Genomic DNA, 12,141 nt, shown 5'->3' with positions numbered 1-12,141 from the left:
TGAGCAATGTATCAATTTTAGCGAGTGGCTGCAATGACAACATCAGCATGTTTGGCTGTTGGCCATTCAGAGGAGGTATGTTTTCAGGGCCTTATCTCGGCCTCCAGGAGCCCCAAGGACTGCAGTCTCCAGGTGTCCTATACTTTGTAGCTTAGCACTGCTTTGTGCTGAATTTGAATGTTCAGTGAGTTGCAAGCTGTGATTTTCCTCTAAGTGAGCTGTTACTAGTGGAAGGGTCAAACGTGTTGATCCACACAACCATATCATATTACCAGTTGTAAATATTTAAACTAGCTGTAGTTTTGTTTTTTTTCTTCAATTTCAGCTACATGATAGCTGACCTATGATGTGGGGAGGTTAGCCCGATTTGCAGTGTATTTGTCAAACCAACAAGTTAGTTTCATTTAAATTTTCACACAAACTTGAATTTTCATGTTAGAAAACACTCCTCATAAAACAGAAATCTCATGTTTTTTGTTTTTTTAGGTCTGTTTTTGCGTTTATGCATCACGGTCTGCTACTGCTGCTGTTTAGAGCTGTTCTTACCAACTGTCAAGTATCACTAGTGTGTTCAGTAATGAGCACATTAAGATTTGACACATCCCAGTGAGAAGGTAATGGGGTAGAAAAGCAGCACAGAAGTGAAGATTATGCCTTATTCTAAGTCTTTTCACTCTCTGTTTTTCATTTTCAAAAGAGAAAAAAATTAAAGGAGGAACAGATACTTTTTGGTTTAAATATTTGGTCCCACAACTCTCCCAACTTCTTTTATGAAACTTGGGCAAGAGGCTAAAACCTAATGTAATATAACAAAACCTCATATAGGAGTAAAATCGCAAATTCTAGTCTATATATTTCATTAAGTGTTAAAGCATAATTGTAGCCCTGCCCACTCCATTAGAGGACATCTAACTGTTCCCTAATTGGTGCATCTCTTGTTATTTTCAGTTAATAGCTAGTGTAGTTAGTTTTTGAGGGAGCGCACAGCTGGTCAGATAAACCTATAAAGATGTGAAATGTGTCTATATATCATTCTACATGTGTACAAAATAAAACACTACAAAGTCAAACCGTTTACACTAACCTGTTGCTGTAAGGAGTTCTGGTTCTTAACAAGTAGGCTGATATGTTTGCACTCGTTTTCCCCAGTTTGTCACACTCATAGAGTGGAGCATTGATTGAAGGCAGTGAGAAACGTAGACCTGCTCTTGGTATAAAGCGAAGCGTGTGCTTTTTCTGGTTAGCGTTGTCTTTGAATGCACTGGCATTTCAATAGGTCAGGGTGATTGCTAACATTAGGGAGTAATCTGTAAGACACTCTCATCCCTGCATCCCGTCGACATTCACTTAGGTGAACATGATCCCTCAGTTTTCAGCAGATTATTCTTTCTTTGACACAGCATGCTCATAATTTTAGAAAGAAAATGGCGGGGCCACTTAATTTAGGTGTGATTATTTACCTTTGGTAGGTTATGGCACCCACTTTCTTTCTCTAAATTTCTTTTACTGAATACAGAAATTACCAGACTTTCATATGCTTTAATGTGACCTTTAATGTGAGTTTTTGGAAGTATTCCTTAGTACTGTTACACACAGAAACATATGTTATATGTTACATATACATATGTTTCTGTGTGTATCTCACGGAGATAAACACAGAGCCGTGACTTGTTAAATGAACTGAATGCTCTCCCAATAAACCCATTGACAGCTTTAGGCAGCCTAAACAATGATGCTGTATGTGGAAGTGTCCCATTGAAAGACTGGAAGAATACTTCTCAATCCTGTTCAAAAACAGCTGAATGGAAAGACAGGCACTGTTTTGCAATCTGAGCAGGCTTCAGTTGCAGTACATATTCTCTGGTCAGCTGATTTGAAACTGCCATTTCTTCAAGTAAACAAGCCCACATACCCTTTGGAAAAAATGTTGTTTCACAGTGTGAGATAAAATACTTCACAATAACAGCATGATTAGCAATCAGTTCTGGTTCAGCAGATGAAGCTAGAGCTGGCATCATCAAAGAATCTACCATAACCTTCAAGCATATTGTTATTGAAGTGGTCTGAGAGGGAAGTAGACACCTGCACCTCATCTGGGGTCAGTTTTTAGTTCTTAGAAGATCTAGTCTGTGAGTGAAAACGTTGAGCAGTCATGTCTTTTCTAAAAACAACAGGTAAACAGTGTAAAGTATAATAATGCAGATGTGTCGGCTGATCATGTGCTGATCTCCCCGCTCATCTTGTTTTCTCTTCCTGTTTCAGCTTTAACATAAAAAGGGTTTATTTTAATGAAAGTAGCTGTTTTTCATACTTTGTGCTTCTTAAAAGAAAGAAACAGCGGCTTTTATCTCTGATTTTTGATGATCAATTGTCTAAAGCATGTTATTTCAATTTTAACCGTGAACAATGAGAAGACAATGTAGAGGAGCTGATTTTGTTTGATGAAAAAAGATGATTACACTGCAAGATAGAGATACTTGAGAGCAGGAGGCCATTCAAGTACTGAAAGGGCAGTGGCAAAACAAATAGGAGCTGCAAGGCAACCAGAGGGCTCTTCAGTGCCTGTGTTCTCATATCACCTTGCATATTTACTCTGACATTCTCATTCACATCCACAATGACGAGCCATCTGCGGAGAACAAGTGGGAGGGAAGAGACTGACAGAAGCAGTGTTAATTAACTAATGTTCACAACGTTACCACCAAACTTCATCTTATTAAAAGACCAAGTTCAAACAGGTATGCTGCTGTATCTTAGCCCACTGAAGGTTCTTATCTATATCAGATATTATGACATCCTTATGTTGCCTAACAACCAGCTGCAAATGGGCTAAAATGACCCATGTGCACCGTTGATGCACCATTTTCATTTCATGAAAATGACATCTGATTCATATCCTTAAAACTTGGATTATATGTCATATATTATGACACCATTATGTTGCCTGACAACCACCTCGGAACATAATAAAGGACCCAAAAGGCTTAATTTTTATAAGCTTAAAAAACAGAACCTGTAACATCAGGCATGTACTGGTCGATTAAAGAAACAGCTGGAAAGGATCTAATTTTTCTGTTAATCGTGTTAAATCTGAACCTAAAGGTTATCTGAAGTACATGCAGGGCTACAAGAGTTGACCAAATCTGATTGTTGTGATTTTTGGCATAGATAATTATGCGCTCTTTATGTAATCAGTACAGCTACTCCAACATGATGTAACTAAAATATAACTGAGAGAAACACAGAACACCACACTACAACTACGTGAAATTAAAGATAACTGAACAAGTCTGCTATACTTGACTGGTAAATAAAAGGCTTGTCATGTGTTTTGTTTGTGTGGTAGATGTGCTAAATATTTCGCTACCAATGTGTCTGTTTTCACATACACTGTATCTAACTGTACTGTAGCTAAATGGGGACATTCAGCCACTTTGCGCTGATTAACGTGGGCTGAATGAGCCCATTGACATGAGCTCATTCAGCCCACGCGGGGCTGAGATACAGTACAGTGTCTAGATCTGGTCACGTTCATCATTGTTTGACAGTGTTTCCCATCACTACCCTAGCTGTTATTTCTGCTTAAGGCCTTGTGCATCTCACTGAGTATATTTTTCAGTCCACTTCATACTTCCACTTCAGTTGGATATAAGAATACTGTATGTCCTTGTGTAGGTTTTAAGGGCAGAAAGACCTTATTCAGAATAAAGTGAATAGGCTCACATTCTGCATTCATCCAGTCATCCACGTTTCTTTAGTTTTGGTGGATAAATAGGGGCATGTTCCTTAAGTGGAACACACTTTGCTACAGACTGAAATCTCTCCAAACTTTTTGATGAATTTTCACAAAGTTTTGAAAAGACATTCATGTTATTTATGAAGCCTTTGGTAAGCCCCCAGCTTTTTATTTTTTATCTTGGCAACAAAGGAATGAAATGAAATTTGCTACACCCTCAGGATGAATAGTATTTATGTTAACATCAGCTGATGGCAGTTAACATCAATACCAGCCCTAATCAGCCAATTGCTCAGCTGACACCCTTCCAACTGGTAAATCTCATATAGAGTGCGCTATTTAAGTTGCTTTAGAGTCCTTCCAGTTGCTGCACTTTAATAGTAACTCTCCAGCTGCTCTCCCTGCTTCAGGCCCCTCATGTCTGCAGATGGCTGTGTAGCCAGGTGTAATCTCCTCTCTGAAATAATGTTAATCGAATATAGCCTTAGTTATATTCGCTGACTTTATCTAAAAGGGCATTTGAAAAGTGAAACTAGTGCAGAAGTGCTGTAAACATGTATTCTTCCCAGTGGCCTGAAGAGGCTGATTTTTCTAGATACAAATGAAATCTGCTTATGTAAAAGTCTATGTGATAATAAAACCTTGCTAAGCTCTGTCCTCATGAGTTTCAATTGCAAGATTCATTTAATACAGCTACATCACTATGGTCCCTGTCAGAATCACAATGAACCAAATAGCAAGACTTTCTTTTAAAAAGCAAGTTTTGGGTTGTTTTTTTTGCTACCACATGAGCAAACAGCAGTCCTGGGTTTCTTAGTCATACCCACACCTGACTAATCACTTTGGGTTTCAAAGTATCAAGAGTGCAACTGTCAAACAGCAGCACATTAATCACAGTGGATATCAACCATTTAGTACAGTCTGTGGTTATACTCAGTATTTACTGCAACTAATCAAATGTTACCCTGCAATCACGTTAGCAAGGTGTCGTCTTTATTCAACCGATAATAGGATAAGATGGTTAGGATTTGTGGCCTTTTCACTTCTGTTTTAATTGGAGAATATTAAGCGAATACTGTCAAGGACTTCAGTTATTCCGAACTCCTGCAGGGTGAACTGGGCGTAACACTGCCCATGACTCCATTAGAATTTACTGCAGCCATAGGGAATTAGAATAATTTCTGTGTAAGCTGGAATCACTGGGATCATGTTTTTTTTAGCATTAGTTGAAACAACATCTGTTCCTACAAATGACTCTTGTTTAAAATGTGCGTTTGAAGGTACTGACTAACAGCACTGGCCTTATTCTTTATCATTATGCGTTCATTCCCTAAGAACATTAATCTCAGGGCTATTTTCCAGTTTCTTTTCTATCAGTATGTTGTTGTTGTTGTTTTTCTGCTGGTGACAACTACCGTTGGGATGTTTGTGCTTGACCCCTATCTTGATTATGTTAAATTTGCAGTGCATCTCATATTTAAGATACAGAATTAAAATGGGAAGAACATGCTAATGCAGCAGATTTGTAGCTGAACAACAAACTTCTTTGCTTTAAGCTGGATTTCCTCCAGTCTAACTCCTGAGCCTTGTCTGCTGACCTACTTGCCACCAGCAGTGTTGCTGACTTTTATATACATACATACACCACTGGCTTAAGTTAATTCTTTGTAAAGAAGTGAAGGAAATGTTTAAAAGTTTAGCCAGAGATGAGAAGAAATTGCAAGCTGTAGTTAAACTCAGATTAAGTTGAATTAACCAATTGTTGAGTGTGACAGCCGCTGACACAGTGATGACCTCGCGTTTCTGAGACCCGCCTTGAGACTCCTTCATCCCTCCTTGATGTTTGTTTCCATGGTAACCCATTTGTGTGTATGATACCTAGCTGAAAGCATACAGGAAACATTAAAAAATATATATTTGCTTGTATTTGGCTCTGACCTGAGCTTTAATTCCTGTCTGTGGTGTGATGGGCTGTGAAATTCACTAGTTAATCTCTCTCTCTCTCTCTCTCTCTCTCTTTTTTTTTTTTTAGAAAATCAAATCAAAACAAGGCTATCCACAGTCTTTTCACAGTGAGATTTGAATGTGCAAAATATGACTCATGATACAAAAATGCATTAGCGCAGCCATATTTATTATAGTCCACTTTTGTCCTCTCTAACGGTGACAGAATATTTTTTGTTTTGCTGTTACGGCTGGGATTTTTTTCACCACTGACTGTTGTCTTGCCCGGTACATCTTTACTTTATTTTATTTACACACAGTCTTGTACAGTTAACAGAAATGTGATTTTCAATAGTGTTATACTGTATGCATAACAAATAATAGCATTTCGAATTGCTATGAGTGTAATAATGTTAGTATGTTCAGTCAGTTGGAGACTTAAGAAGATCAGATTCAGTTTTCCTTGTTTCCTGTCTAAACCCTAACAGCTCAGAGTCTTTGGTGTAAAGCAAAATCCCTACAGAATCTATCCCATCATATTCTTTCCAGCACAGTACAGCAAAAAACATGTTAATTTCATAATCAGTCGGTTTGACGTGTCTGTCATTCCTCTGTCCCGGTTCATCTGTAGGAGGTCCAAGCTGCTGGGTGCCATGTTTTGTGGTCAAGCTAAGGTGAAGTTTGATTTTCAAATGTTCTGTATTTGTTTTGGACTCTCTGGTTCGGAACCTTTTTCCAATAATCTCGACACACCCTGGTTGATTTCATTTTATGGGAATTCCATGAAACCTGAGAACCTGGGTGAGCAGCACAGGATGAGGTTGAGGAAAATGTTATTCTTAGTGATGCAGCACATACGAAAACAACTTTAGCCGCTTCACAAGAGCACAGCCGATGGCTCATGAGCCCTATTCTTCTCTCCTAAGAACCAGTATGAATTCCATTTAAGATGGAGCACTGATTTATCTACAGACACGTGTCTGTTAGGCTCGGTGAAATCAACACTGGTGGTAGATTTGAGATAAAACGGCACCACAAATTCCATCTGGGTGCCATTATCCGTCACTTGAAGGCCTGGGGCTGAAAATGATGAGTGATCTTCTGCACTGAGGGGAATCAGGCGAGAACCTACTGTAACAACACAAGTCTGTTGATTCGTGACTCCACAGTGCAATGAACAAACAAACCCCCCCAGGGCTTGTTTCCTCTCAGTAAAGCAGTTTTCTAAGAAGGAGGAAGCTTTAGGCTTTCATTTAGTTTTTGAGAACTTCTCATAAACAAAAGAAGAAGTAAGATTTTTTTTTTTTAAACCCTTGGTCCTTAAGTTACCTCATTGGGGATTTTTTGGTAATCAATGAAATGAAGAGATCTTTTTATATGAATGGAAACTGGACTTCCTTCCCCAGAATGATTTCTGAGCTCTATGCTTGTGATTTTTGGCCTATGACTCTTAGTATGACATGTTTAATCAGTCTTTTCCCTTTTTACAAGACTTAAATATCTCAAACTGATGGATTGTCATAAATTTACTGTTAGTGCAACATGTCTATATGCTGCTGAATGGTTATGATACTGTACTGAGCCATTCATTTTTTCCTAAATATGAAGAATACAACTAGTAATATGTATGCACTTATCTAGTAATATAACAGTTTAACTAATATAGCGCATGTAATGAGTTTGACTTTACAGTGCCACCATCTGGTCAAAATGTGTATATTTCTAATGCTATTCAACAATATCTGCTACAGCTCTAATATTCTCCTCACCTTCAGCTGAAGTTTGTAGTTAGTGTTAAATGCTAAGTGGCAACCTGAAGCATTACACATTATCAGAGCGAACATGGTCAAAATGCTAAAAATGCCCATCTACAGCTTCACAAGGGTAGCTACTGTGGCATGGTCGTTTTCTGTGTGCTTTTCTGTTTTTCAGAGAGCAAGAGTCACTTTCCAGAAATGCTCGCTCCTCCGGGTGTTGCTGTGCCATGCACACTAATCATCTCCACGGAAGGATGAGTAAGAGTTCTAAACCATGGTGGCCTTATTGGCAGATACAGAGTGAGAGCAGGCAGAGACCCAGCTTGGGGTTTCGGGATGTCTCCTTTCTATGTCATGAGAGACACAGTCAGAAAGGAGGGGGAAATCAATCGCATTATTGGCTCATTTGTATTTAATTTACACCGTCAGGTGGTGTATCATCTTTAGCACTGCTCAGGAAAGCATGTAAGATAACATATTATATAAAAAAGGTATTCTTTCTTACTCTTTTCTAACCACACAAGAGGAATATCTGCAGCTTACTCACCAGAACCAAATATTCACCTTTTAGACACTTAAACGCTGCAGCCCGAGAAAAGCTGTAGTTATTTGTTTGTGATGTTTTCAGAGTAGAAGTAATTGGTCTTTTTTGTGTGTGTCTTGTGATTTAAATCTTGCCACATGGCCTTGATTATCATGATGAATATCTTTCTGTCTGATGAGCAGAGCAAGCCCAGTTTGTTATTAATTGCACGTTAGGATTAACCTTCTGCTGCACGCACAGTGCCATCTTTTGGCAAAAACGGGTTTCTACATTCTCATCCCCGGAGTTCCCAACCCTGCGTCATCTGGTTATTGTTTCCAGTGATTACTCCTGCTTAAATCTGTTTATCCAGAGTATGTAAGGACAGATGATAGTTTATTTTGGAGTGACAATGTGCACTGAGCCTGAAAGTGTCGATTTAAACTGAAACATGATTCACTTTGTCTCAGAAAACACCAGACTAATAATCATTCCTTCATTCTGGGAAATGATGCTTTAACAGATGGCAGGAGTTATTTCAGGGTAACCCAGCTTGATGCATAATCAACCTCTTTCACTTCATTGAACTTTTTTTTTAAGTGCACTTTAAATTAATCTGAGTAAACTTGCAGGAAGGCAAATGAATGGAAACTACATGTACCTGTTACTAGGTGTTATATTCCTCTTTGTTTTTAGACTTAATTATTAAGTCTAAAAACATTTATAATTTATAATTATTTGATATAAAGTTAAAAAATATATCAAATGTACTTGTTTTTAGGAAATGCCGACATAAGCACATTAAATTAAACATATTTATTTGGGACTGTAACAGCTGCTGTTTGTTTTTGTTTTTCAGAGTGGACAAGACATTCTCCAAGGCCAGAAGCTTATGGTACGTGTTCCTTCTGTAATAAATGACATTCCTTTCGTTTCAATAAGCAAACACAGCCAATTAAAGTTAGAAATCTTAAAGCTTTCTTCTGTTGATGATCAATGTCATTGACTCACACCAGCTTTGTCATTTTTAAATGTGCGAATCAATGCAGTGAGTAGAGTTAAGTAAGATGAATGAGCCTGTAAAAGTTAGAGCAGATGGGCAGCAGCGGGGAAACAGATACCCAGTCCGCCCTGCCATCTCTGCAGTGCTGGCAAGGTTGGAGTGCTGCTGCGAGTGGCACATGGAGAGAGGCAGGGATCTGAGCATGCACACCTCCTGCCACTGCAGATACACGACACCATTTCTGAAAGCTTTTAGGTGTGGTGGCATGAGTGTCTGGCCCTCGTCCCCCTCTGTCTGAATGCAGCACATTAAACAGTGCTCCACCATAGTATCATCCTGCCTTCCCTCTGGAATACAAATGCAGGAGGATATCTTTTACCAGCCAGGCCTGCATTACTCAGCAGTGGCTGAGCTTGTTTGCACAGGCTGTCGTCCGGCCATCAGCTGCTGCTGCCTGAGACAGAATGATTGCACCTCTTTGTAAAGAAGAAGAGTAAACTCCGGACCAAAATAAAGATGAAGAGGAGGATCTAAAACAGGACACAAAAGCAGCACTGGAGATAAAAGACTTCTGGGCGTGAAGAGGAGGGAAGGAGGGGGAAGCAACTGACTGGATGAGGTGACGCTGCAAATAGAAAATGTGGGGCCTGCATTAGAAAGCCAAGATACGATAATACAAGTTCATCAGTCATACTCGTTTTTTGGCAATCTTCTTCAAATCAGGGAATAATTCAGCACTGCTTGAAAAATTTGGTGCAGTGTTTAAAGCTACTTTACATTAAGATCGCTGGTTATACCCAGCGGGGCAGATCATCTTTTATCAGCAACATTGGCGTTGCCTGGATAAAGCAACTGTGAAAGTGCCATCTGACAATCTTTTTTTTGAAATCAACAAGCACTGACAGTTCATGCATCCAGCTGTATGTTGGACGTGGCTGGAAATCTGAACTGTAAACTGTAAAAAACTGGCAGCAAAACTTTAACAGAACTCAGCAAAATGCCGTGCTCACCTTTCCGAATCGGAAGGCCAAGAAAACTCTGGTGAGTTTCTGACTGACTTGACTTTAGATAATGCTGATAAGAACTGCATGATTCCCCAGCCGATTGGGAAACAGATTTTAATATACATACACAGGATTATCTTTGTTATCCTTCTGTTGTATTCATACTGTTTACAATATAGATCCAATGATTAGGTAGAATATTCTGTAATTCATGACAGGAGAGCTGACCTGATGCATTTAATATCACTAAGTCTTAAGATGAAGTCTTTCCACACTTGCTGCTGATTAAATCTTAAATGATCATCTTTCATCTGGTCATTGTGGGTCATACACAATAAGCTCATGATCCTCAAACCCAGTTTCCACACTCTGCAGGGGAGGCTTGTAATTGGTGATAATCCTGCCTTGCTAAGCTCCCTCGATGGGACGCAATGGGAGAGAAGGGTTAGTGTGGATAATGGCTATACTGAGATGTTGTATAAGAGTATCTCTCCTCTCTCGACTGAGCACATGTGAACATACATCCAAGTAAAAAGTGCACTCTGCTCTCCTATCCCTGGAGCATCATGGATTATTGTAGCAGGCTGTGGGTTGTATAACTCACTGCCCATTCTTTAAAACAAACCACAGATCCCACTCTCTCATCCATGCTTCAGCTCACCTGACCTTCATGCTGGACAGGTCTGCACTTTTGAACCACCCTTAGGTGCCACTTTTACTAGCAAGAAAAAAAAATCAAGCTAGAGAGCACTGGTCTTTGCTTGAAACGTGGAAAGAAACAAAATGAGTCTTTTATTCTTGCCCATTAAACAAGCTTTGTTTCTTGCAAAAACAGTCTTTAAATGCATCTCTTAGATTGATAAGCTTTTCACACTCATCAGCTATAGGGCAAAGCTTTATCTGCATTCTCTATAAATCTGAATTTAACATGAACATGAAAGGGATAAAATTACATTTACATATTTTTGCTCCGGCTTGCAGTGCCGTTTATTCATATAGATTGTTTCAGTGTGAGAGCTATTAGCCATAAAGATGTCTGTCTTCTCTGAATATAGTAAAACTAAATGGCATTTTCCATCCCTCCCTTATATTGCACCAAGAGAACAAAATACAGAATAAAAAAACAACAACAATAACAACTCAGCAGCCATGTCTTATGACCTAGTTCCTAAAAAAAAAAAATCTATAAACCTTGTTGTAAGCAGTTCCATGTAGAAACTACTATTTTCTCTATCCTGTACTACAACTGCGAGCTGTATCAGTGTGCAAATGTACATGTGATGGGAGGCTCATGGTAGTCATTGGGTGAGGGGATGTAAACAGTCTCTGATAAATTATAATGTAGTTCAGGAGACATAAAGTAGTGCCTACATGAGACTACTTGCAACAAGGTTTCAAGATGATTTTGAGTTTTTTATAAAATAAAACATTTTATAAAAAGGGGCAACTTAATCTAAAACAGTCTAGATCAATAAATAGCATAAATTAAAGATAGGAAAAATGTATATATTTGATTTCAAGCTGCCCTCTTGAAATGTATAAGATGATTTTTTTCAGTATGTGAAACATGATATGCAACTTGCAGAAGTTTGATTCTCGAGCTTGAGGATTTTTATATAATAATTTAATGCTCTGTATTTTTTGACCTGTTTGTTGAAGTTACTTTGTAAGCAAACTATATTAGACTTAAATTATCATTTCAATATGAGTATTTCATATGCATATTTAACAAAACGATGGAGCTTTGTTGTGTGTTTGTTGTCTTTTGGTTCCCTTATTGTTAGCCCTCTGGTGGCCAAAGTTAGTAGTGCATAGTTTTGGCACTTAATGAGCCCGTAAGTCAGGTAAACAAGTGTACTTGATGGGCATCTGTGGATGTTTTCCCCCACGGTGATCAAATCTGCTTTTTACTGTTTTATTCATTTCTTCCTTTCTGCTGAATGACCTTGCTATATATTTCCAATTGTTTGATGTGAGTTCCTATTCTATTTTTATGATGCTTTCTAAATCCTAGGCCTATTTCATCCCCGCTGTCTTTTTGGGGGAGGTTAGCTTGTAAACAGTTAAGAGGTGTCATTGTAAACACTCCTCTGTTTGTGTACACTGATTTCCCAAGAGATGTCGCTCCTCATCATCGTCTGACTGTCTCCTTTGCACATGCGCTCACTGCTGCA

At 38.7% G+C, this 12,141-nt stretch overlaps 1 protein-coding gene across 11 annotated transcripts in view; it reads left to right on the top strand.

Moving 5' to 3' along the window:
* The window catches only part of rap1gapa (RAP1 GTPase activating protein a), a 55,020-nt gene that overhangs the window by 14,018 nt on the left and 28,861 nt on the right, over positions 1–12,141 (top strand). For 8 of the 11 annotated variants that reach the window (XM_040008044.1, XM_040008055.1, XM_040008037.1 and 5 more), the window contains exon 2: positions 8,820–8,855. Coding sequence is in view for 8 of the 11 variants with exons in the window: in XM_040008037.1 (XP_039863971.1) it covers positions 8,820–8,855 (36 nt within the window). In the remaining 3 variants the exon portion in view is untranslated. Of the gene's footprint in view, positions 1–8,819; positions 8,856–8,892; positions 10,005–12,141 lie in introns of those variants that run through there. The other 3 variants (XM_040008040.1, XM_040008039.1, XM_040008045.1) reach the window with 2 other exon arrangements.

This window comes from Simochromis diagramma, unplaced genomic scaffold (assembly GCF_900408965.1).
Source record: "Simochromis diagramma unplaced genomic scaffold, fSimDia1.1 OVJJ01000545.1, whole genome shotgun sequence".
Taxonomy (NCBI): Eukaryota; Metazoa; Chordata; class Actinopteri; order Cichliformes; family Cichlidae; genus Simochromis; species Simochromis diagramma.
The sequence above is the reverse complement of the archived record's forward strand: the minus strand, read 5'-3'. Positions and strand labels throughout refer to the sequence as shown.